The sequence below is a fragment of the Denticeps clupeoides genome, chromosome 11 (genome assembly GCF_900700375.1).
Source record: "Denticeps clupeoides chromosome 11, fDenClu1.1, whole genome shotgun sequence".
NCBI lineage: Eukaryota > Metazoa > Chordata > Actinopteri > Clupeiformes > Denticipitidae > Denticeps > Denticeps clupeoides.
The window spans coordinates 1,340,938-1,367,117 of NC_041717.1; the positions used below are offsets into that span (position 1 = coordinate 1,340,938).

The window sequence follows — 26,180 nt, forward strand, 5'->3', positions numbered from 1 at the left end:
AAACCCATCTTTAGAGACAGAGATCACTCTATTGTTACGGAATTTGACAGATCACAGAATCCCCTGGCACTTTCAGTTCTACTCACTTCCAGTCTCACTGTAATTACGGTTAACTGTTTCACACCAGGCACTCTCACAGTATAATAAAAATTAGTATTTATTTTTTTTAAATGCAGCACTACAACTGAGAATGAGCGAGAATAAAACCAGGGTCCTCCTCCTGAATAACCAGTAGCCTGGAGAACACACTCGCCAGTGAACCAGAAGACCCAGGTTCAAACCCCACTTATTACCATTGTGTCCCTGAGCAAGACAATTAAGTCGTAAGTCGCTCTGGATAAGGATGTCTGATAAATGGCGTAAATGTAAATGTACTCAGAAACACATACAGTATTAACCTCTGGCTGTTTATTAGAATAAATCTGAGACTATATGACTACATCTTCAGGGAAGATGACATGGCTTGTGAACAATTCATTTCCTCTGAAAAAATCTGAATGAATGATTTGTAGATGCAGACCTGCTGACTGAATTGATGAGCAATTATTTTTGCATGAAAAATTATTACAACATTATTTAACATTCATCGGACAGTTATTTTCAGATATTACTGTATAACAATTGAGAATTTGGAATTTGAGAGGTTGGAGAAGGTCTTGTCTGCAGAAGGAGCAGAAGGTTGACTGGTGAACTGTTTCAGGCTGAAGGGAAGAGCTTTCTGTAAAAGTCCATCATTCTGGAGTCTTTAACAGTTTTGGCTTGGTCCATCAAGGCCTAGAGAAAATACATTTTATATGAATAGGGAAATCATTTTAGGAGCTGACTCCCCTGGTGTTTTATTCTATGCTATGTGTATGGCACATCCCCTTAGTGTGCTTATTTTGTGTCATGGTTGTGGGAAGATGCTCACATCAATCAGCTCAATGTCATTTTTGGCATGTAGATGGCGGAGGAGGTACCATCGCGCTACTGAGGCCACAGTTTCAGTCTGTTCAGCAGGCATGGAGTAAACAAGTCTTTCCAAGAGACGACGAGTTTCCCTGCAAGGACACACATAATCTCACACACACCTCCTCTGATTTCCACTGCCACCCAAGGTTATGAAATTACCTGGCCCCTGTTTTGATGGAGAACTGCAGCAGGGCCTGGATGAGCAGGGCCACCGTCTGAGTGGGATCAAGCTTCAGGGCTTCTGTTGTCGCCTCCTGCACCAGGTCTTTCCAGCTGTTGCCAGGAACATTGGACTGCTCGGTAATAAGGGTGACAGGCCCAACCACACCATTGAAAAATGTAATTGAAAAACAGATTTTATTTCTTGCTTCTAGAAAACATTTCTAACACATTAGAATAAGGTTTGCTGTTATTTCATCATGTCTGAAATACAGTGATTCATTAAACTGGAACTGGTGTGAACTAGGTCTCTTTTTAATAAGCCTCTTTTGCTCGGCTTCATCGTCAACACAAGTACCTGAACAAAATCAAAGCTGTTATTTACATATTATGGGACATAGAAATTAATTGTTCTCTTTTTGTGCAATTCATACATTCAGTTTTGCCAAACTTAGTTTCATTGGAATAATATTATGCAAACATAACAGCCAACATATGTGAGCAGTGTTATGAATTTGATCAGCTTTGCCTCGGTGACTTGATACATTGTATAACAAGTCCAAGTGCAAATTTATAGTAGATCACGCTTCTTCTGTAAAGTTATCAACTCACCATGCAAGGGGCTAGAGCTAGCAGTGCCAGACGCAGCAGACTGCCCATCTGTCCACTGCAGTGACCCAGGTGAGATGCCAACTGTAGACTCTGCTTGTAAGCCACAGTTGCCTGTACCAGCAAGCCCTGGGAGCGACATACCTCAGCTAACCACTAAAAGGAAGGGATAAAGAAAGTGAATAGGCAGAAGGGTACTGGCCAGCTTCATACACAGTTGTGAGGGATGATTTCATCAAGATTTTAAAAGGGCCATTGACAGTGGGAAAAACATGAATTTGTTCTTGTACATTTTTCATTCCCCCTATATAATGCACTGTATTGGCAGAAAGATCCATTCAGGCCCATCCTGATAAATTATTTTAAGATTCATAACGTTTACGGTTTCAGTTCAGTACTCACATGCAGGGAAGATACTGATGTATTTTTTCCCATAACCGTGGTATTGAGCTGCTCCAGGAACGGTATGGGAATTTGTTCACTGGTAGCTTCCAATAGGAGGCGCTCACACTGAACTTGGCTCAACTGCAGAAACACTGCAGGGTGATCAGGAGAAACACTCAGAACCTGAGCATTAAAGAACAAAAGAGTGAAATGACACATTAACATACATGAATTAATAAGAATGTACAATTAATAGAGCAGTCATTTGCTAAAGATTTAGGCCAAAAAAGCTGTGAGAAGCATCATGTTACTGTGGTATTCGGTCAAACACAATTGATCACTATACGCATCATCTGATTTGACCACCCTTCACTCCTTAACTGTCCATTTCTTTCTTTATGTTACGATTGTCTCTGGCTAGGACTTACCTATGTGACATAGGTAAGACTCCACACAGTAAACTAATGTATTTTAACAACAGCCCAGAAATGTATATTTGAAGGTTATAACCAGGACTGAAATAATATTTTATTGCAATTTCAGGTAGGGGACCCATAGGTGTAAAAAATATTATTTAAAAAAGTGGCTAAGGGAGACTGCATACCTGAGAGCAGAGGGCTTCAGCCTGCTCGTACTGACCCGCCTGTCTGAGTCCAGTCAAGGCTTGCTGCAAGGCCCAGCCCTCCACTGCCTGAGTCAGTGGCCTGTCCTGAGCGTCAGCTGCCTGTGCTGAGGACATGTGGGGAAGTGTTGGTTGGTGAGTAACGAGTTCCATGTAATGGCGTTACATAATTTAATTGCAGAAAAATGTAAATCCATTACAAAAATTTGTGATTACAATTTTAGTTACATTTAAAATTGTATACAAAACCTTGCCAATATGCTTAATACTGTCAAAGGTCAAAATGTGCGTGCTGTGATGTATTGCCACATAACCGAGATTGAGGAGAGGATGATTGTAGTTAACCGTGAGAAAAGCAAAAATCCCCCAACCAGCCATAAAGTTCCTCACATTATTCAGTGATCTTGAATGTTAAATAATTCATTTAGCCATGGTTTTCAACTGTATGATCTTACAGTAAAATGAGGCCTGATCTTGTGGTGGCTGTTATTATATTATCATCATTAAATTGATTCGGTATAAATATGTTAATTAATGTATCATATAGGAGTTTGGCAGCAGTTAATGTTTAGTATTGCTATATAAGGAAAGCACTGCCAGATTGCAAAATTACAACTAGTTAACAGTTAAAAATTCCATTCATAATTTACAAAGGTAATCAAAAAGTACATAACATAATTAGTTACTTTACTTTCATATTGTAGTTGAAATAGTTACACTACTATTACATTGTAAATAGGGTAACTGTTAAGAATTACATTATAGATGTAAAAGCAATTTCGTAAGTAATCGTCTCAACACTTCCTACAATGCATCACTGGGTTTATATTGAGCTATTCAACTGAATTAAGTGAAGTGTTTCCATTAAAATCTACCTTTTCTCTCAGCTGTATATACACTAAAAACAAATAAGACAATGCTGGTTAATGCTGACCTTTCTCAGAGACTAGTGTCATGAGAATTCGCTCCAGGCCCTGTCTACGAGGAGTAGAGCCACGCAGACTACAAGCAGTATTCTCAGTGTGACATGCTGCCATAAGCCCCGCCCATGTGGCCACATCATCTAAAAGAGATTGAGAAACAGAGAGATAGATTAATTACATAAGAGTAAATGTGGACAGCTTGAGTAAAGACTAATTCTATGCTGATATACCAGGGCAGAGTAGCACTGCTCTCTGAATAGTCTTCAGAGGATTCCTGTAACTGCATTCACCAAAGTGTCTCCCGGAAGCCAATTGGTTCACACCACTGTAAAGCAGGGCCTTCTACGGAAAGTAAGCTTTATTAATAAATATGACATATTATTAAGTTTATTTAACAAGTGCTGTAGTTCTGGACCAGTCTTTCAGTGGAGTACAGAAGTGTCCTCACCTTTCCAAGAGTCATGCTAGACTGACAGGCAACACTGCCTGCCACTGCGCCACCCTGAAACCAACACAGGCATTATTCATAGAGCATACACCCACTGATCTGAACTTCCGGCTTTTATTTCTGAATTTAATTAATTGAATTATTTCGTACAAAATACTGAACATGAAGATTTTCAACCTTTAAACTATCAGTATATAAGTACTATTTTTTATATTCTCTTCTGAGGTCATATGACCTTAAAAAGGTTTATCTTTTGATCTTGTAACTCACATTGGCTTTCCTAGGGCAAAACTCAGCCACCAGTCTGGAGAGCAGGGCCCAGAGAGAGGGGTTTCCTGGGTTACTGGCCAAACAACAAAACAGTTAGCATGCATGAGCCTGAACTATGTGAATCTATTACATTACTACTGTTTCATTAAACCTTACTTCACTAAAGATCTTCAATTGAAAAGATAAAATCTGTAATTTTTTTGAAAATTCCTGGATTAAATAGGGGTCTTACATATATCTAATAAAAGTACAAGCGTGAGTGAGTACCTGTGCACTCCTCTGGCCGCCTCTCTCTGCACGCTGCTGTAGTTCCCCTGCAGGGCCAACAGCGTGCAGGTGAGCAGGCAGCGGTGCTCCATGGTGGCCCCAGTGGCAGCTTTCAGCTTCTGCAACTCTGTGAGTGCAGCTGCAGCCAGTGTGCCATCACCATACACCAACCCCAGGGCACACAGGCAGACGAGACTCTCTGAAATGGGCTCTTTGAGCAAGGAGCTGAAGGAATCAGACACATACACACACAGAGAAAGACCAGCCAAAGACCCTTAGAAATCAGCAGCACAAACTGCGCTTGAGATAAAGGAACGCATAAACACATCCAGCTCACCATTTGAAGAGTAGCGTCTTGGCTGTATCCACACTGCCCATCTGATGCTGCAGCAGGGCCAGTGCGGTGAGGATGTAGGCTCTCTCCTTTTCACTGGGGGCCACAGCTAAGGCCTTCTCATAGGCTAGACAATGCATTACAAACATCAAATACATTAAAGTTCAATGTTCTACATTAAATTGTCTCACGCTGCTTTTGACTCACCCGTGACACTATCCTGTAGATGCCCGGCTCTGAAGGCTGCTAGAGCCAGGCCAACAAGGTCCTGCAGCTCCTCAAGTGGCACCAAGGAGTAAACACGCACTGCCTCTTCCGGCTGGCCAATGTCACTGTGGAATTCACATGAATTACAACCACATTCACTAAAACACACTGCAGGTAACTGTTTGCGCTAAAGTGCCCATTCCTTTCATGTCATTTGAAACTCTACAACAATGTGTGACTGCCAGTCAGTCATGAAGTGCATGTTAATGAGACTCACAAGAGCTGAGTCAATGTTCTATGGCAGTGGTTCTCAAACTTCTCATGAGTGCCACCACAGAAAACATGTGGCTCTTGAAGTTCTGTTGTTTAGTGTTCTAGTGTTGTGTCATGGAGTGAGAATAAGGTACCAGAGAGTACGTCCATAGTTCCTCAAAGTAAAGTTCAGCATGCTGGTGTGAGAAGCCACCTGCAGCAGCTCCACAGCTCTGGTGGTATAAAAGTAAACATACATGCAAAATGTGCTTACTTATTTTTTTTTAAACAATTCCATATTCCAAATATTAGCTTTATTATACGTTTACTGTGACAAGTAAACCAAAAGTTCACAAAGCACCTGAAGAATGAGTCTTGTCTATACAAATGAGTCAATAAATAATGGGTGATGATTCAAGGGATCAAACAGTGAGCGTCACAAATCCTGCTGCTGAATTCCTCAATGATATGTAATCAGTGAAGTGCTAATGATTGCAATTACTAAAGTATACTAATAAATGCAGAAACTACAAATGAAGTTTTGATTATTTGCATTATTTTTTTGATTATCTGCATTGATTATTTAATATAGACTAAAGTTTCTGGTTTAGTCCATATTCAATCTTACCTCTGGTAGGATGCGGCTGCCTGCTTCTTGAGATGCAGCTGTTCATTCAGGTATCCCAGCATTATAAAGGCATCAGCGTCTGTCTGAACCCTCTCTGCGTTTCACATAAAGGCACGCTGGTTTAAAAAAATGTTGGTTGTGCTAGATTGAGCAAAAACCTATAAGGTGCTCCTTCCAAGCACCAATCCAACAACACACCTGTGTATTTGCAAAGAGCTTCTTGTGCTGCAGAGACTGCATTCATCTGGACAATGTTGTAGCGGTACAGTTCTGAATCCCTGTTGCTCTTGTCCAGCAGGGTGGAGCAGACCCAGTAGGCATAGCCTTTCACGCCTTCCGTCTGATGCACAAAACCTAAAACACATTAGTTATGACAGCTAACACACACCCCTGCATACAGGTGCATTTTTTTACACTCACGTGGGTGCTTAGCTCTGTGGTGTGCCGGAACAGGTCCATGGTATCGTAACTGTCAACCATCTCAGCAATAAGGGCCTGGTGGTGATAAAGGGCTGTTAGTGAGCTAAGATAACACAGCTAAGAATAAATATGGGACACTTGAATTAAAGTTAGGTATGAATAATCGAATGAATCAAACAAAATTATGTTCCGCCTGACATAGCAGAGACATATACATCAGGTTGGACCCTCTTTTGCCTTCAGATCTGCTTTAATCCTTCATAGCATAGATTCAACCATGTGTTGAAAACACCACTAGAAGCAAGAACCATTGATACAACCATTGAAGCCCGTTACATGTAGTAGGGGTGGCGAGACACGCTCGTGCTGAGGGACTGGGTGACGTAATCAGTACAAGACATCCATTTTGTTGCTTAGTTTTACTGAGAGTTTTTATTGGTTTTATGTGTGTGTAAATGCATAAAGGTACCTCAGGTATGTTAGGCAGGATTATTATGTTGTTTGTGATGATATATCCTGTTTTTACATCCAGAAAGTATTCACAGCGCATCACTTTCAACTATGCTACAGCCTTCCAGATTCCAAATTGGATTAAATATTTTTTCCCTCAAAATTCTACACACAACACCCCATAATGACAACATGAAAAAAGTTTATTTGCAGATTTGGTAAATTTATTTAAAATTTAAAAAACTGAGAAATCACAGCTTATGCCATGAAGCTCACAATTGAGCTCACAATAAGACCTCATAGATCAGGTCTTAGTGAATCAAATGAGGGATTTCAATGATGATAGCGTGGCTCATCACCAACAACGATGAGTCTGCCTACAGAGAGGCGATAAAACATCTGGTGGATTGGTGCCAGAGCAACAACCTGGCTCTCAATGTCACCAAGACAAAAGAAATGGTTGTCAACTTCAGGAAGAAACCGATTGTCGCCACCCCACTGCATGTGCACATGACAGACGACCTCTCATGGAGTCTCAACACCACCTCTACCACCTCTATCTACCACCCAGCAACGTCTGCACATCACAACTCATTTTGTACATTTGTGTCCTGTTTGAAATATGCAACATACCCACTCACAAGCACTCCTACATGTTGTCCAGTTATGTCCTGTTCGACCTGTCCATTGTACAGAAAAGTTCTACTGTTCTCATATAGAGAAACCTGTACTGTATTTAGTTACAATAGTTTAGCTTAGTGAGTATATTCATGTATATTTTTCTTTTATGATTTCACTTTGGGGGGGTCTGTGTGGAACATTTCAATACCAGGTATACTGTGTATACTGTTGTACTGACAATAAACCAATCTTGAATCTTGACATTTTAAAGCACTTATGTAAATTGCACTGAAAAAGATCATTTATGTACCTGTCCAATCCAGCATCTGACGTACAATGGCTCCAATGACTGGGCGGTTTTAAAGGCTTCATGGGAGAGCTGGTAATGACAGGTACTTAATGTTGAATTAGGTTCAATTTAAACAACTATTAGTCTGCCAAATAAGAGCACCATACCTCAATGTTCTCCCTTTTCAGATACAGTACACCAAGGTTTGTCCAGGCAACAACATTCTAAAGGAAGGACACAGAGACATGTGGTGTGAGGTGTCTAGCATGCCATCTTCAAAAGCAACATCCAATTTATTTATACTTACATTTCGCTCACTCATCACAGATTTAATGAAGGAGTGTTGTGCTAGGGCATAGTTTTCAATCCCTAGAAGTCAACATTGCAGCATTGATAATGATCTCATTGGAACTGAATTTAAATTTAAGGATGCTTTAAAATGATACTCCTCTATAACCACTACAAATGTGAATATATTTACATGATCATCATACCTTTTGCCATGGACACAACTCCTAATGCATTCCAGTAGCTGTGATTGGCACTGTCAAGCATGACGGCCTTTTTAATGCACTGAGAAGATTTGGAAACACATCATTTTCAGAACAAGCAAAGCAGGTGTCTTTAACCCTTTTAGCTGCAGGTCAGATTCAGAAAGCACCTGCAGAGACTTTTGTAGAACTGGTTGGGCTTCTGTCTCCTGGCTGGAGGACATCAGCTTCTGAGCCTGGTGGTAGTAGTTGATACCTAGGTCATGCCAGAGATTAGGAGCCTCTGGCATCAGCTTTAAAGCCCGACCATAGCACCTACAGCAAATAACAGAATGAACTGGGATATTGTTGCTGAAATGAATTTGAAAATTAATTCCACTGGGAACAGAAGGCCCACCTCTCCCCCAGTGTCAACAGCTGCCTCTGGTCCAGGATGTGATCCTGGTCCTGATTCTGAGCATCGTCTCCAGACAGTGCCACAGGGACCAGTATCTGGGCTCGTACTGGAGCTACAACAGTGCAGGAACTGCATGCGTCCCCGAGTAACTTCCACAGACATGACAAATCAGGACGATGCTGGACTGCCCTGAGAAGGGTTAGAAAAATGTAATGTTGAATCTACTGATTAACTTATACAAATAAAGTGGGTATGGAAAGTATTCAGACCATCTTAAATTTTCACTCTTTGTTATATTGCAGCCATTTGCTAAAATAATTTAAGTTAATTTTTGTCAGCCTTGGTAAGCATAAAAGGCGCAGTGTGTGGGGACAGTGCTTTGCTCAGTGACACCTCAGTGGCACCTTGGCGGATTGGGAACCGGCAACCTTCTGATTATGGGTCTGCTTCTTTACCAGCTAGGCCACCACTGCCCCACTTGGCTGGCCTGGCCAACATGGGATATGTTTCATTGTTAGCCAAATGAGGACTTTGGTCCTCATTTGGCTGTGGACATCAGTGAGGGTGATTATTCAAGAATGTCACGGCTTTAACTGAACCGTAACTATGCAAATAAATTGCGCAAAAATCCACTTTCAAACAGCCCCCCAGTTCATTATGCGCTGCCAAATAATTTTGAGACAGCTGTGAAATAAAAACTACAGGCATCTCACCTCACCTGTCCTCTCCAGCTCGCCGTACTGTTGTCACGAGGGCTTACAAGAATGCTATTTCGTGTCAACGCATGGTCTGTTTAAGCGCCCATTATGGCCTTGTATCTTTCCTCTACCTCCGCTCTGCCCTCTCTATGAGGCGCCAAACTCTGCTAACATCAGTGCACGCGAGAGACACAATATTCAAATGTCTCTGCGTTGCGCGACACAACAAATCAATTATGAAATTCATTGCCAACTCTTTTAGTAATCGATTTTTATTGATTTAATTGATGCATTGTTGCAGCCCTTCATTAGAGTCCAGCTGTGTTTGATTATACTGATTGGACTTGATTAGGATGCCACACCCCCGTCTATATAAGACATTACAGCTCACAATGCAGGTCAGAGCAAATGAGAATCATGAGGTCAGGAACTGCCTGAAGAGCTCAGAGACAGAATTGTGGCAAGGGACAGCTCTGGCCAAGGTTGCAAAAAAATTCTGCTACACTTAAAGTTCCTAAGAGCACAGTGGCCTCCATAATCCTTAAATGGAAGACGTTTGGGATGACCACAACCCGTCCGAGAGCTGGCCGCCTGGCCAAACTGAACCAAACTGAGCAATTGGTGGAGAAAAGCATTGGTGAGAGAGGTAAAGAAGAACACAAAGATCACTGTGGCTGAGCTCCAGAGATGTAGTCAGGATATGTGAGGAAGTTGTAGAAAGCCAACCATCACTGTAGCCCTCCACCAGTCAGGACTCTGATGAGACCACGATAGAATAAAGGCCAAAAAGTTTTAAGAGGTATGTGTGGAGAAAACCAGGCACTGCCTGTCCCAACAGTGAAGCATGGTGGTGGAAGCATCATGCTGTGGGGATGTCTTGCAGCTACAGGGACAGGACGACTGGTTGCAATCGAGGGAAAGATGAATGCGGCCAAGTACAGGGATATCCTGGACAAAAACCTTCTCCAGAGTGCTCAGGACCTCAGACTGGGCTGAAGGTTTACCTTCCAACAAGACAATGACCCTGAGCACACAGCTAAAATAATGAAGGAGTGGATTCACAACAACTCCGTGATTGTTCTTGAATGGCCCAGCCAGAGCCCTGACTTAAACCCAATTGAGCATCGAGAGAGACCTACGTCCACCAACGTTTACCATCCAACTTGCCAGAACTGGAGAGGAATATCAGAAAATGCCCAAATCCAGGTGTGACAAACTTGTTGCATCTTTCCCAAAAAGACTAATGGCTGCATTAGATCAAAAGGGTGCTTCTACTAAATACTGAGCAATGGGTCTGAATTACAATAAATGTGATATTTCTGTTTTTCGTTGTTAATAAATCTGCAAAAATATCTACAATTCTGTGTTTTCTGTCAATATGATGTACATTAATGAGGAAGCAAATGAGGCTGCAATATGACAAAGAGTGAAAAACGTAAGGGGGTCGGAATACATTTCTATCCACTGTAAATATATACATACTGAACCGATAGAAAATGAACTGGATCTGAATTTGTGTTTATTTTTAAATGAAGACATTTATACATAACTGAACACAGAAGACCATGTAATAGAAAAAATGTCACCAAATGCAACAAAATGGTACCTGAAGAGGTATTCAATGGCTTTCTGAGTTAAGTCCACTGCTTTCCCATCCAGGCAGTCTGCCATTGCACTTCGGGCAAGAGCTATAAAACACTCACCAAGACCTGAGGAATCACAACAGGTATATGTCTCAATAAAGGAAGGAACTTTGAATGAATGAACCCATTTATTAATAAATAAATCAAAATGAACCATGAATAAAAAATGGAGGAAAGTGGAAACCGCAAAAAGCGCATAAAAAGAACCACACAGCATCCACAAAGGTGTTCTTGATTCAAATCAAATCTGAACCAAAATAAGACCAAATGCTATCACATGATTTAAGAGCAGTGAGTTATGGGTAAATTTCGATGTTGTTTTCACTGTTTTTTCACAGGTCTGAAGAACGGTGAGCTGGCAACAGGCATGCATGCATGAAGTTACTACTGTAGCTCAATACTGGTTCTGAGAAAGGTATCAAAACATCATGTATGTTATATAAAGTGCCTTGAAAAAGTATTCATACCCTTTGAACTTTGTCACCTTACAACTTAAATGGCTTTTTTTTTTTATATGGTAGACAAAGGCAACTCAGCACATAATTATGAAGCAAGAATAATTTATGGTTTTAAGCAAATAAAAATCTGAAAAATGTGCAATGCATTTGGCACATTTCACTGCAATTTAAACTGCAAATCTTTGTGGGCTTTTTTGCCCATGAATACAAATGCATAGCACATAGCACCAATTCACAATTATGAGCTTCTTTGTGTTAATCTATCACATAAAATCTCAGTACAAAACAGTTTGTGGTTGTAAGGTGACAAAATATGAAAAGTTTAATTGGTATGAATGCTTTTTCAAGGTCTGTATAGTTGCAGAATGGCCAAGGCGCTCATTTTGACATCAAAAGTTTGCCTGGTCTCATTAAGCATATTCTTAAACATTGCTGCTCCACAACTGCAACAACATGGAAATGGCCCATAACTGATAAATTGAGAACATTGTGAATTTTATATTTGACAAATATTAATAACAGAGCCTTACATGTTTGATGAAATTAATATGAAAACGATCAGACAAAAAACATGATGTTCTGCTAGCGCTGCAAGGTATTAAGATTATTGCTGTCAATGTGAAGTGGCAACAAGTTATTTGGTCATCAGCCATCTATGACTGTCAGCCAAACTTTGACCTACACACTAAAACAAAGATACTCAAGAAACACAAACCAACGAAAATAAAAACATACTTATTAATTCAGTCCAACAAAAGACTGCACTCAAACATCTACATTTACGTCAGTAAAGCACAATCATAAACGAAAGGTTGCGGGTTCCAACTCCGAACTGCCAAGGTGCCACTGAGGTCCCCTTGATCAATGTATCGTCCCAACAGACTGCACCCCAGACACCTTTCATGGTTGCACACTGCTCACAAGGTGATGAGTTAAATGCAGAGGACGCATTTTGATAATTATTTCGTAATAATTATCCCTTTCACATACACACACCTTTCAGAGCAGGTACATAGTCTTCCTTCAAGGTGATTTGAATGTACTCTCCAGCTGCCTCCTTATAGTGGCACAGGGTCTGCTTGATGGCTGCCATCTGATACAAGCTGTAAATGGAGTCTGGCTGAAGCTGGTGGGCCTTGCTGAAGGCTTTGAGTGCAGCAGTGAAGCTGTGTCGGTTTAAGTAAGCCTCCCCCAGACATTCCCAGCACACCCAGTCTGTAGGGTCTGCACGGAGCGCTGCCTGCAAACTGAAATGGACAAAAGAAGCATTCAATTTCATCCTCAGGGAGAATAATCTATTCTGCTATAAGGGTTCATATGGGGTGGTGGGAGCAGTCTTACTCTGCAATCGCCTGATTGTTCTGGTTGGTCTTCAGGTGGTATAATCCTCTCCTTATCCAGGCCCACTTCGCTGAGCCAGGCGTAGCTTTCTCTGTAACTGACTGCAGAACTGCTAGCGCAGAGTCCTGATAAGACACACACAAAAAAACTATATTATAGCCTTATTATTACCTGTAATTAAATAAAAAGGTGCTTAAACAAAGTATAATTTCAAGTTGTGTATACTGTATACTAGGCCTGCACAATTAATCGAATGTGCTGTGTTTCACAATGACAATCACTTCACTTTTTTCCCCAATTTCCCCAAAAAAAAAAAAAACACCAGGGGGTGAAAGAAAATACAGACTGAGTGGCAACCTCAAATTGAAACAGAGTGAGACCTGCAAGAAAAGTTGACAAACCTAATAGATATATACGCCATAGACATGTACACTAGATGTTGCATTCAGCCTCTCAGCAATACCATCACCATATTTGGACAGGGTTCCAAGCTCAATAAATCAGGCTTCTCTGAAGTTAAGAGCGAAAATGCTCAACTTTGTGCTGCGTATGGCTGTAATAACGAGTGAATGAATACTCAATGCATAACCTTTCATAAGTAAGATTTTATTTTTTCATCTTGTATGTTATGAAATTTTGTGTTCGACAAATAACGTTATTCATGTTACAGAACAGAGCATCTGTCTTCCCACCCCCACCCCATAGGAATACATTCACAAAATGCCTCTGTTTATGGACCTGCCCTGTCTATAGTTATTTTTTCCAAATAAGCAAATAAAAGGATTTTCATATTTCATATGAAATGTAAAAAAAAAAGTATTTTCTTAATGCCTTTTTTTTGTCATCAAAAATCTGAAAGCATAGTTCACTTACTCACTCGTCTGTTTAAAATAGACAGTGCAATAAAAATGTGTTTTACCTAAAATAATCGTGATTATAATATCGATAACAATAATCGTGATTATCATTTTGGCTTAATCATGCAGTATGATGTCATTTTCAAATTCAATATTCCGAGCCATGGCAGACTTTTAGAAGTGGCCATGCGTGGATGAAAAAATACGATCACCTCACCATGTCTCCCTGCTCCATGCTGATGTCCACAGTCGCAGCACCAGCCTCTACATCACTGGAGTTGAGCTCAAATGCTCGCTTATAGCACCCCCGAGCACGAGTTGGATCCTTCGCCACCTCCCTGTAGTAGTGACCCAGATATCGGAACACAGGGCCAAAATATGGATCCAGTTTGGCTGCCTAAGAATAAAAAAACATATGCATATCACTGGGTTGTGGAATGAACACTAAAGGTTATTAAAAGGCTCAAACATAGATGATGACTCTAACACATTATGGGGGGAAAATGCGACTGCTTCTATAGAGGAATTGCACTGATAAAATTGTGTATTTTACTGTCAGGGAACCTGACCTTCAGAAGATGAGTGTGAACTTTGCTTTTGTCCTGGTGGGTCTCCTCTTTAGTCCAGTAGAGCTGCGATAGCAAGAAGTTACATTCAGCTGACTCAGGACACTGGGACACAGCCTTCAGGAAACTACAGGAGCAAGTAGGCCACATTTACACCACAGAGACAACAAATCATAAGAAAGCAATCCATTAAAAATAAGATTTGAATACATGGTATACAAATAGACCTGTGTTCAGCCTGCTGCTGGTCATCTTCTGCCATGTGAACTAGTCCTTTCAGCACTGACCCTTCAGCAGCATTGGGGTGAGAATGCAGCAGTTCTGCAGACACCTTCACAGGACAGGGAAATTTGAGCCTTGATATGTGAAGAATCTTGCATAGGGTAGAGGAAGGCTAAAACTGACAGGGCCAAATCACATTTAGTACCTGTAAAGCATCTTCATTTTGGCCTTTCTGGAGGAATAGCTTCCCTTTCAAAAACAGCAGAACTGGATCACATTGGCCATCTGAAATCTAGAAGAAGAGAAGAACTGAAAATCTACCCAAAATGTTTGTAGTACTGAAAAGGGTATTGAATCAGTGGGACAGAGAAGATAGACGCCCTTATCCAGAGTGCCTTACAATCAGTAGTGACAGGGACAGTCACCCTTGAGACACTCTGGGTTAAGTGTATTGCTCAGGGACACAATGGTAGTAAGTGGGGTTTGAACTTGAACTGGCTACTACTACCCCAAGAAATAATGCAACAATGGATGGTAATAATGAAAGAAAATGTATTTCTTTCAGATCCAAATTTGAGACCCCAGGAATGCATGGACAGGAGGGTGATCTGCTCATGCAAGAGAATTTTACCTGATTCAGCGTCTTAACAGCTTCCTCTCTGCTGTGAACTCCACTCCTCACCAGAGCCTCTAGTTTAAGCCTGAGCAGATTTACCTTCACCTCTTCACCAACACAGACAGCAAGCCCTAGCACGCACACACACACAGTTCAGAGGGTGTCTAGCGAAGTCTGAACAGCTTTCAGCATCTACGCACGGTCGGTGTAGACTGTGAGTTTTTTTTTTTTTTCAAAACAAGCTACAGGATTTAAAATGATAGGGTGCGTCATACCTTTACTGCAAGATGCAGCACAGTCTGGATATCGGTGCATTTTCTGCTGAGCTTGGGCAAGGCTGAGCCATCCAACTGTACAGGAAGGTACTTGCTTCAGTCCTGAGACAACAGAAGAGCTCGGTTAGTTGAACACAAACAAAAAAGTACCATATCACAAGGCCTTTTTACTAAAGAAAAGGCTAATTCTAGATAATGTAAAAAATATATATTTTGTAGATGAAAGACTCTTCTGGAGAGGCTTTTTCAACTATATATCTGACCTGATCAATAACAATAAAATTGCTCTGATTGCACTCACTTTTAAAATTAACCTTTGATCTAAAATAAAATTGATCTGGTACTTGAGCCCATGAGTGATGGCAACAAACCTTGAGTCAGGTTCTTAATGGCTTCTTCATATTTCCTGTCCTGCAAAGCCTTTCCTCCCAGCCCCAGGAGCGCTGGGCCACTGTTCCTATCCAGGTCCAACAGGCATGAGAAGCAGCTGACTGCTTCCTCACTGTACACCCCTGCTACCACACAACGACCAATAAGACTCAGTGTTAATCCACACATTTATTCATTTTTTAAAAATTGAAATTAGATGTGCCAAATTAAATGTGCCAAGGAGTGGACAAGGCTGAGCTGCGGACATTATGGTAGCAGATGATACTGCAGGACGTTGAAACACAAAAGAGAGACAACTTTTGTTGTTAGCCTTACTCCATATTACCACTTTTTTACTTACAGCTAATAACTGCTTATGAGAGAGTCTTCACACTGACTGAAAACAAATGTGTCACTTTAATAATGTGCCTCTGATTTCAGACATGATTTTTGTCAAAAGTGCTATGTGATTTTGTTGCCTTAAAATATAAGCACATCAACATTGCACCTAGCCATACCACAAAAAAACACCAGTGCAACATTAGTGCAAAACATCAATGAAATAGACTAAACTACACTTAAAACAATCAGGCTTTTTCATATTGGCCTATAGACATAAATCTGAGATGGAAGAGAGTGAACTGTTTTTTAAATTGAGCCCGAATGACCCCAAAAAAAAGAAGCAAAGAACGCATTTCTGTGGTCAAAAATGAAAGAAATAAACTAAAACAATAATAACAATTAATTTTCAGATTGCTGATATTAATACAGATAAAATTATGTTCTTGCCTGCAGTGAGATAGTACGAACTGAGAATCTCCAGGGGAAATGTTTGTAGTGGATAGAGAGATCCCATGGCCTTACAAGCCTTCTGCAGCTTGTCCTCTTCTCGTGGAATCTGGAAAAAGAAAATAATTACATTTGCAAATACCATCCATTTATATATCAATTTCACAACCAATGCCATAACCAAGTAACTGTTTTGCACCTTTGACAGACATTGAATATAATCTTCTGAAATTTTCTTATGCTCTTCACAGGGCACATTTTCAGTCAGTGTCAAGACTCTCTCATAAGCAGTTATGAGCTGTAAGGAAAAAAGTGGTACTTGTGTTAAACAATGACTGTGTGGACTATGGAGTACCAACAAAAATTGTCTCTAACTCACTCACATGATTTTGTGTTTCAACATCCAGCTCTTCCACTGTGTCCTGCAGAAACAGTGTCATCTGCTGCCATAATGTCCGCAGCTCAGCCTTGTCCACTCCTTCCTCCACCTCCTTCAACTCAAGCAGCCTTAGCCACACTCTGGTCACCTACACAGACAGATGTTTGCTATTCCATAAAGCAGTACTCTTACTTAATCAAAAAATGGTAATCAGATACACATATTAACACTAAATCAAAAGTTGTATAAACTTTCACAAACCTGCAAATAATCATGCTGAGAATGGTACAGGTCCACAAGTTTCCTGCTCACCTCTTGAAATTTCAATTTATCTGAACTGAGAAATTCCAAAAGTCAGTAAAAAAATGAATTTTAAAATCAATGATGAGATAGGGCACCAGGGCTTACCTTTCGTACAAATCTACTAGCCTGTGGTACACTTTAAGCAGCTCAGTTTGTAAGTCTGCTTGGTCATTCTTCTCATAGAAGTTTGCTAATCCCTAAAATATATGACATGAGTTGATGTGTTCAATTCCAAGCGAGGCCACATTTATCTGGTGTCACCTGTCACCTGAGCACCTACCTGCCAAGCCAGCAGCTGATCGGGCTCCAGCTCAGCAGCCTTTCGGTAGGCCGCCTGTGCCTGGTCAGGCTGCTCCAGCTCGCTGGCTGCCACTCCAATGAACACCCACGCATTGTAGTTGTTCTTCTCAAGCTTAAGAACAACCTGTGCAGAGGAGGACTGTTTAGTGATGAAAATATTATAATGCAATGCAAACTAGACTACATTTAGTGCTTGACAATATGGTCAAAATAAAGTCAAAGTATGGTAAAAACAAAGGTAGCATGTAATATTAATCCCTTATTACACTAACCATAGGTTATTGCATGTTACGTGTCCCTTATAAATAATCCTGTAATGTTCATGATTACAAAAATGTGTGCAGAATATGATAATTTTATAATCTAAACTCTCTAATTACTTAAATAATTAAAAAAATGTAATAATTCGAATGGATGTTGGGGCATACCTTGCAGTGCTTCAGAACGTCTTTGTATTCTTTATTTTTAATGGCGTCCCTAGCACTTTTCAAAGCAGTCTTTACTTCTTTGCTGGACATTGTCTCTGCAACACAAGGGGTCAGCCAATGTAAAAACGAGTCTAAAATGCCTAACGACTTAATTTGCCACATTTGGAATTCGGTATTTCTTTAAAGCCTCTATTATGAACAGTGTCTTTATTTGAGGGTCCAACAGTGACCACAATAGTGAACAGGATACTGCATTTCGTGACAAAGAACGGAAAAGAAGAGCCTGTCGCATTAGCTTAGTTCACTTCTAAAATAATGTATTTACATATCGGTACATTTAGACATGTACCGAGAGACCAGAGAATCCACACACGTCAAGTCAGTGAAAACACAATTCAGTTAGCAGATTAGCTAAGTTTTTTTACATTGCCAGTCGGAATATTTAAAATGTCATACACAATTCGCTAACGTTCATATAGGATTTTGAATGTCATCGCTCCCCAAATGCGTGAGGACATTGAAAATTTACCTGGTGTCTTACACCTAAATAAACTGGACGCTTCCTGTAGTTACAACGCGGCTAACATTTCATCACATCCACATGCGACTGTTGACTACAAGCGTACCCAGCATGCAGTGCGCGGAGCACTGAACCCGGAAGCGGACGAGTTCCGCGTAAATGAAAACATGAAACGTCATCTCTTTCAGCGCCGTGCAAGCTTATGATAAAGCGATGCAAATGTTTCAAAATGCGACGTTTAGCAAAATATAAATGGATTAAAATGGATGATAAATCACAACGTGCACATGTGGTCAAGAGTCACTGTCACGAGTTTCTGTCTCGTCTTGAGAGAACTGTGCTCACTATTCAAGATTAGAACTAGAATGAAGGAGTCACGTTTGCTTCTTATTGTCATTGTCTGCCAGGCGTTCGTGCAGTCCTTGTGTCTCAACAGCTCAAAACCTAACGTTGTGGTTGTCATGTCAGACGCTTTTGTGAGTATGAAGAGCAGATTGTAGAATTTGTGCTTTGTGTGTATATTGCTATTAACGTTGCAATCCCTTCGCAAAGGATGGAAGATTGACATTTAAACCTGGAAGGGATGTTGTGCAGCTCCCTTACGTTAATTACATGCGGGAGCTTGGTTCCACTTTCCTCAATGCCTACTCAAATTCTCCGATTTGCTGTCCCTCAAGAGCAGGCCAGTATATTTATATGCTTTTACTTTCTCTAATTTCACAGAATGATTAAGATTAACCTTAGTGTAAATATATGACCACCTGTTTTATTTTTATATATATATATATATATATATATATATATATATATATATATATATATATATATATATGTGTGTGTGTGTGTGTGTGTGTGTGTGTGTGTGTGTGTGTGTGTGTGTGTGAATGATATGTTTCCAGCTATGTGGAGTGGACGCTTTGTCCATTTGACTCAGTCATGGAACAACTACAAGTGTCTGGATCATAATGCCACAACCTGGATGGATGAGTTGCATGCAAGTGGATATCAGACAATCAGTTTAGGGAAACTGGATTTCACCTCAGGGGGGCACTCTGTTAGGTAAGATTGTACTGTGTGTGCATATTTACGTGAAATATGTGGTATTATAAAAATCTTTTCATGGCCAGCAATCGTGTTGAGGCATGGACCCGAGATGTTCCCTTCCTCCTCCGACAAGAAGGCCGACCGGTCACTGATCTTGTTGGTAACTCATCCACGTTGAGAGTGATGACCAAGGACTGGAAGGTCACAGACAGGGCCACTCAGTGGATAAGGCACAGTTCTTCCTCACTCTCTGAGCCCTTTGCGCTTTACTTGGGCCTGAATCTGCCTCATCCATACAGGACCGACTCTTTGGGCCCTGATGCTGGAGGCTCTACCTTCCGCTCATCACCTTACTGGCTCAAAAAGGCATATACTCCTATGCTTATTCTAAAATAGATAGAGTAAATAGTAAAAGAAATAAGGGTGTGTGTGTATATATATATATACACACACACACAAGAATATATATATTAATTGTGATAATATAGTAATAATGTTATGCCATTTTACACAGCTGTATACTGTAAAAAATATTTTTTCCCCCTGCCAACAGGTATCTTATGAACAAATTTCAATACCAAAGTGGTTGCCCTTCTCTGACATGCACCCTGTAGACTACTACTCTTCCTTCACAAAGAACTGCACCAGCAACTTCACTGTGGAGGAGATACAAAACATCAGGGCTTTCTACTATGCCATGTGCGCGGAGACAGACGCAATGCTGGGTATGTGTCCAGAGCCATGTGTGCTGATGCGAAGAAATGACTCTGCCAGGCATGTAGTAGCCACCAAAAGGTTTATGACACTTCTTAATACAGTCAGAACATACTGAAAACAGGAATTTGCCCTTCGCAGGCATTTAATTGTCAATTATTCTGGCCTTGTTAGCGCTTAGAATTTTTCTAGAAAACCTTTTTTCAGCCAAACGTTTTGAAATCCAGTGTTTTTTCTCTTAGATGTCATCCATACTCTGGGTATGCATTTTACACCTTCTCACCCTCTTCACGTACAAAAATATGCCATAAAATCCTCATACAGCAATATTTCTTTTTTTTTTAAACTATTGAATGATCAAACATTCAATAGTTTTTAGGAATGTAACCCTTTAAATGGCAATTTAATAATTAAATCCTTTTGTGTCCAACAATATCCCATTCAATTCTATTGAAACCACATTTTTAATCTCTCTGCCATTGCAATGTAAAATCATGCATTCTGTAATGTCAGCATTTCATTTTGAATAAAACTAGTTATATTTTTATGCGTGTACATTTTTGTAGTCCTGAGGAAGAGGGCACAACCTAATCTTGCCAATACATTGTTAATTATGGCCCTGCGGATGAGAATATTTAACATATCTGGCTCATGTGGTGTTTTGGTCTTGATTCTGCAGGGGAAGTGATTTCTGCACTTCGGGATACTGGGCTGCTCAACAGCACAATTCTCCTCTTTACCTCTGACCATGGGGAGCTGGCCATGGAGCACAGACAGTTTTATAAGATGTCCATGTTTGAGGGTAGTGCCCACATCCCTTTAGTAATAATGGGCCCTGGAGTGAAGTCTGGACTTCAGCTAGGCCAGCTGGTTTCCCTTGTCGATATCTACCCCACCGTACTTGGTAAGAAGCTACATGGCATATGCTCCAATTCAAACATAGTTGGAATAGAGGTTGTACTGTCATTTGTGAATTTCATTTTTGGTACCGTGTGTGTCAGAGTTGGCAGGCATCCCGTCACCAGGTGACATCAGTGGTCACTCACTGATACCGTTAATATGCGAGGAGAGTGAACATCAGAAACACCGGCCTGACTGGGTTCTATCTGAGTATCATGGATGCAATGCCAATGTGTCGATTTATATGTTGAGGACCAGTCAATGGAAATACGTGACCTATGCAGATGGTCTGAGTGTCCCACCACAACTCTTTGGTAAGTGTCCAGTTTAGGTTTTGCACTGTGGCCTAGTGCTAAAAATCATACACCCATAATGTGATCCTGTTATATTCAGATCTGTCCAGTGATAAAGAAGAGCTCAAGAATGTGGCTTCCCATCACCATGGAGTGATTCAGAAGCTGGACCTGCTTCTGCGCTCTGTAGTGGACTATCCTTCAGTCTCCAAGATGGTCCATCTCTACAACAAACAAGCATTTGAATCCTGGAGGCAAAGCCTTGCGGACAATTATACCCAGGTCATTGCTAACTTGCGGTGGCACCTAGATTGGCAGAAAAATGCAGAGCATAATGAGAAAGCTATTGATGACTGGCTCTCAGGGTTCATTTGACTATACTGTGATTGCATGGTATACATTTTTTATTGCACAATAATTAAAAAAATATCGATACAGCAATATATTCCTTTACTTACTTTACTTTACTTGGCAGACACTTTTATCCAAAGAGACTTATAAGAGGAAGACACCAGCAATTCTCTTTCGGTTTTCATAGATGCAAAAAGAATGCAAAAAGAAATGAAATTTCGAATCCGCTTGTATGTTCTACAGGATACAGATGAGGAACATCAGATGAACAGCTGTTTGAGTTTAAATGGAGTTTGCTCTCTATGGTTTCACTCTTGCTCCTGTTTCTTCTTCTGGCATTTTGAACCTCTACTTACAGCCTGGTTATGAACCTCCAGTGCTGAAATGTAAATACTTTCCCCGGGGACTTATGTTGTTTTTTTACTCTTAAAGACGTTTTAGTAAATAGAAAAAAACAGAGAGTTACTGTAGGTTACTGTATTTATTATTTTATTATGTTTTATAGATGCATTTTACATTTCTAGCATTTATCAGATGCCCTTATCCAGAGCGACTTACAATTTGTAGTTACAGGGACAGCCCCCCTGGAGACACTCAGGTTTAAGTGTCTTACTCAGGGACAAAATGGTAGTCAGTGGGGTTTGTACCTGGGTCTTCTGGTTTATAGGTGAGGGTTACCCTCTAGGCGAGGATTACACCTAATCTAAATGACAGATCCTTTTGTTTTTGAAGCTGACTTGTGGAACTGACTGTTTGCATCTTGGAAGGCTTATCGTTTGGCATATTGCATGGTCTGTGTCTGCCATTGAAGTTGTTGACCTGGTTTCTGTGTAGTGGCCTTCTGTTTGCGTCCCTAATAAAATGATCGAAGGACCGGGCGTCCCTAATAAAGTGGTTGAAGGACCGGGCGTTCCTAATAAAGTGGCTGAAGGACCGGGCATTCCCTAATAAAGTGGCCGAAGGACTGGGCGTTCCTACTAATGAGGCCGAAGGACCAGGCGTTCCTTATAAAGTGGTCGAAGGGCCGGACGTTCCTAGTAAAGTGTTTATTCCCTGTTTGAGTGTTAATAGCTCGGCCACGCCCACTCTGATCGGTTATAAATGTAATAGCACACCTCACACAATAAAGTACTAATTTTTGATATATAGCACGTCGGTGTGCGTGTAACCAAAATTCCAGAGGAATTTATCCGGGCATTTTTCACAGGAGCGGGCATGGTCTCAGCTGTGAAATCAGAGGCCACCAAGTGCTAAAAACCTCTGGGAATATGTGTGTGTGTGTGTGTATGTGTGTGTGTGTGTGTATATGTATATATATAATAACCTCAGCGCCCGGTTTTATTAAACTAGTCATGACAGAAATTTGTCAGCAGGGGGCGCAAAGGCACACAAAGGCACACAAATTCTAATTTAACAGTTGAGAAAAAAAAAAGTGGACTGAGGATGGGCAGAATAACATGATTTATAAAAAAAACAAACAAAACACAAAAAAAACACCGCCAACAAGTTCAGACATGACAGGTTACCATGACTACTGTAAACAAACACAGAGTCCTGATTGGCCGAGGAGCTCTTAATTAAACAAACGTGTTAAAAAGTTTCAGTTGCTTGCCAACCTTACTTGACTGCTTGCGGCTGCATGCTTTCAACACCCCGACTTATCACGACTTTTTCAGCTACTTTCTTATTGTTAATTGTATTGTTACAATTTTAACTTGCTTTTTCTTACAGGATACTGTTGTTGCCTATTATTGTTGTGTTATTGTGTATTAACACTTTTTTTCAGCACCATGAGCGCTCGGCCCCGAGACGAACTCGGGCTCCACCGGGCTGAAGAGCCCTGGAGGCCGAGAAGGATGATGGCGACGCGCGGCCTTGTGAGTGGAACGCGGTGGCTGCTGCTCCACCTCCGCACAGCGCTGAACAAGATCACCGAGCGCAACTTCCACCAGCAGCTGGAGCTCTGGTGTTCTTCACTGGTGAGTCCTCCTGAGAGGAAGGAACTGCTGAGTGGGTTGGTCTCTTTTCCAGACCTCATGTGTATATATGTTTGTGATTGTATAGGATGGCCCGGAGGTTCGTCACATCTGGTCACTGGGCATCACTGCTATAGAAGTGGCCGAAGAGCAGCCTCCCTATACCGATATGGGCCAGGAAATGTAATCCAGGAGCAGTAACCATCACTGGTGAGTCCATTTTATGGGTGACGGAAAAATTCATTCAGCAAGGGATAAACCTCGAACTCTTACACACATTCAGTAATCCTGTAGCCTCATGGTGGCGCTGCTGGATAAGATGGAGGAGGAGAGGCAGATTGGGACTGAGAGACGCTCATCAGAACATGGGGTTTCATCTGGTCTACTGACTAAAACTGTCCAGACCTGCTTTTATTCTGTTGAACAGGTCCTCTATCCCATCCTCTTGTTCTGCTATTATGCTGTGGTAGTAGAATTGACAGAAGAAGGTTCCGTGGGTGTCGGGTGGATAATTTGAACTGTTGTTATTGTTAACAAATTTATACCTTTGCATGTGGAGCTAAAGCAAAATGTTCTCTCATATGGTCCAGTGTGTTGTATGTCTTGATCACATAAAATATGTGGAAGATATCAAGAGAACATCCAAAACCTGTTATTAGTAGGAATTAATACAGTGTTCATAGTAATTCATTTTCTGCCATCCTTTCTAGGTAAACCAGGCAGACAGTCATTCCCGAGGACGAGGAGAAGGAGGAGGAGAGGTCGATTGGGACTGAGAGCCAACTCTCCAGCAGTGGACAAAGAGTAGTTCTGTCCTGTTTGCATTGTATGAAGTGTTGTAAATTTATGTAGAGCGTTCTCATAGTTTTTCTTTTTTATTTTGTCGTGTTGAAATGCCCTTTTTAATACATTATATTTTTGTTGTATGTTCAATTGATCTGATTAAAACTGTACATAGTTCCATTTTGAATTAAATTATTTGAATTGCTGTTGCATAAACTTGTGAACTTATATTAGGAAAATATATTTGACCCATTTTACATGTTTAATTTAACTATTTATTAATGTGAATATCTTCAAACACATGAAATGTTAATTTGGTTTGAGATTTTTTTTAATGCTCATAGAATCCCTATCTGACAAATATTTTGTCAAATTAAACTGTAAAATAATTATCAGGATTTGTGTGTGTTTGGTTTATTTGAAATTCTGCAATAAATTGTTCTTCCACTGTTACATACCGACTGGTTATTGTGTTTAAATGTGTCTCTGTTAAAGAGGAGGGAATTTACTGTTTATTTCAGTAAAAAAATACAATTAAGCATTGACACAAAGACATAGAAAGCAGTCAGGCCACGAAGCATCGCAGGTAGACTGCTACTGCGATCCAGTATGGACACCAAACAAAAGTTGCACTGCCAAGAAGCAGCTTGGTTAACAGCAGATCATGTCTGAGAAGTTTGGACAAAAAACTAGAGAATCCAGCAATCCATAAAAAAAGTGCAGTTCCCTTTTCAAAGTGGGGACAGGAAAATTCATGACGGCCTGAACTTTGGCCTCCACGGGCCGAACTTGACCCACTTCTTTTCCTAAGTCGGTCACAGTCGCTTTCCCAAATTCACATTTTGCGAGTTTGAGGGTTAGTGACACTTGCTGAAGGCGCTTAAAACAGTTTCTAATGTCTCTATGTGCTGGGTCCATGTGGATTAATGGATTATATCATCTCGATTACCTTCACAACAAGCATTTTACATATTAAGCACTAGAAGGTAGCAGGTGCATTGCGTGACCCAAATGGCATCACTGAGCACTGCAGACAGCAGGGGTAACAAAGGCGGAAATCTCAACAGAACCTGCCAGTAACCTGCAGAAGATCTCATTTCATGACAACTCGAGCTGCTCAGACCTTGTCTACGCAGTCTTCCATTCAAGCTAATGGAAATGAATCTGGTGTACTGATCTCATTAACCTTTCCGTAATCAGAACCGAAACATCCCATTATGCGTCCTGAAAAACACCTTTACGTGCATTTACATTTTGAACATAAATGAGGCTATGTTAATAATGCTTTTTAGTCACACCATCACATAAACAAGCTGGTATACTGCAAGCATCATTGTAGAGTAATTAGCTGAATGAAAAGTAATTGTAATCATTTTAAAATTTACATTACTTTTATTTGCTTAGTAATAATAGTTTTCTTGTTTTTATGCATATTTTGTAATAGGAAACAGTAATAGTCAAAGTTGCTTTTACATTTTACATTTGTTTAATGAATTATGAACACTTTTCAGTACACAACAATTCATGAAAAATTTCCCAACATCAGCAATAAGTATTTTATTCGCCAATTGACCGCGTGACGTGCCGTAGTTTATGCTGCGTGGGTGCGCTGTGCAACTCATCTTTAAAAAGT

At 40.6% G+C, this 26,180-nt stretch overlaps 2 protein-coding genes across 6 annotated transcripts; one reads left to right on the plus strand and one right to left on the minus strand.

The window, feature by feature from the left end:
• Positions 1 to 388: 388 nt before the first annotated feature.
• On the minus strand, positions 389 to 18,600 carry skic3 (SKI3 subunit of superkiller complex). Of its 2 annotated transcripts, none has more exons than XM_028995709.1 (41): positions 18,496 to 18,600; positions 17,967 to 18,061; positions 17,519 to 17,662; positions 17,344 to 17,435; positions 17,197 to 17,272; positions 16,940 to 17,083; positions 16,756 to 16,854; positions 16,557 to 16,665; positions 15,770 to 15,910; positions 15,399 to 15,500; positions 15,139 to 15,254; positions 14,713 to 14,799; positions 14,513 to 14,616; positions 14,289 to 14,412; positions 13,937 to 14,116; positions 12,863 to 12,987; positions 12,518 to 12,768; positions 11,027 to 11,129; positions 8,723 to 8,911; positions 8,496 to 8,640; positions 8,329 to 8,407; positions 8,142 to 8,203; positions 8,002 to 8,058; positions 7,856 to 7,924; positions 6,475 to 6,549; positions 6,253 to 6,394; positions 6,055 to 6,148; positions 5,582 to 5,659; positions 5,175 to 5,299; positions 4,971 to 5,094; positions 4,634 to 4,858; positions 4,367 to 4,439; positions 4,097 to 4,150; positions 3,879 to 3,987; positions 3,660 to 3,788; positions 2,708 to 2,832; positions 2,122 to 2,286; positions 1,723 to 1,875; positions 1,111 to 1,244; positions 911 to 1,040; positions 389 to 774 (listed from the first exon to the last, which is right to left on the minus strand). In XM_028995709.1, exons 2-41 carry the CDS (start codon positions 18,054 to 18,056, stop codon positions 697 to 699), a joined length of 4,701 nt encoding a protein of 1,566 aa, XP_028851542.1. In that variant the 5' UTR covers positions 18,057 to 18,061; positions 18,496 to 18,600; the 3' UTR covers positions 389 to 696. The 2 variants fall into 2 exon arrangements, with proteins under 2 accessions (XP_028851542.1, XP_028851541.1); XM_028995708.1 differs by having other exon boundaries at positions 3,879 to 3,990.
• Positions 18,601 to 18,646: 46 nt separating this feature from the next.
• On the plus strand, positions 18,647 to 25,000 carry arsk (arylsulfatase family, member K). 4 transcript variants are annotated; one of them, XR_003751244.1, is made up of 11 exons: positions 18,647 to 18,962; positions 19,039 to 19,168; positions 19,386 to 19,545; positions 19,614 to 19,896; positions 20,084 to 20,255; positions 20,924 to 21,148; positions 21,246 to 21,458; positions 21,538 to 21,719; positions 23,575 to 23,767; positions 23,853 to 23,974; positions 24,475 to 25,000. XR_003751244.1 is itself a non-coding variant. In XM_028996191.1 (8 exons), exons 2-8 carry the CDS (start codon positions 19,070 to 19,072, stop codon positions 21,810 to 21,812), a joined length of 1,431 nt encoding a protein of 476 aa, XP_028852024.1. In that variant the 5' UTR covers positions 18,647 to 18,962; positions 19,039 to 19,069; the 3' UTR covers positions 21,813 to 21,878. The 4 variants fall into 4 exon arrangements, 3 of the variants coding, with proteins under 3 accessions (XP_028852024.1, XP_028852022.1, XP_028852023.1); XM_028996191.1 differs by lacking the exons at positions 23,575 to 23,767; positions 23,853 to 23,974; positions 24,475 to 25,000 and having other exon boundaries at positions 19,039 to 19,172; positions 21,538 to 21,878; XM_028996189.1 differs by lacking the exons at positions 23,575 to 23,767; positions 23,853 to 23,974; positions 24,475 to 25,000 and having other exon boundaries at positions 21,538 to 21,878.
• Positions 25,001 to 26,180: the final 1,180 nt, after the last annotated feature.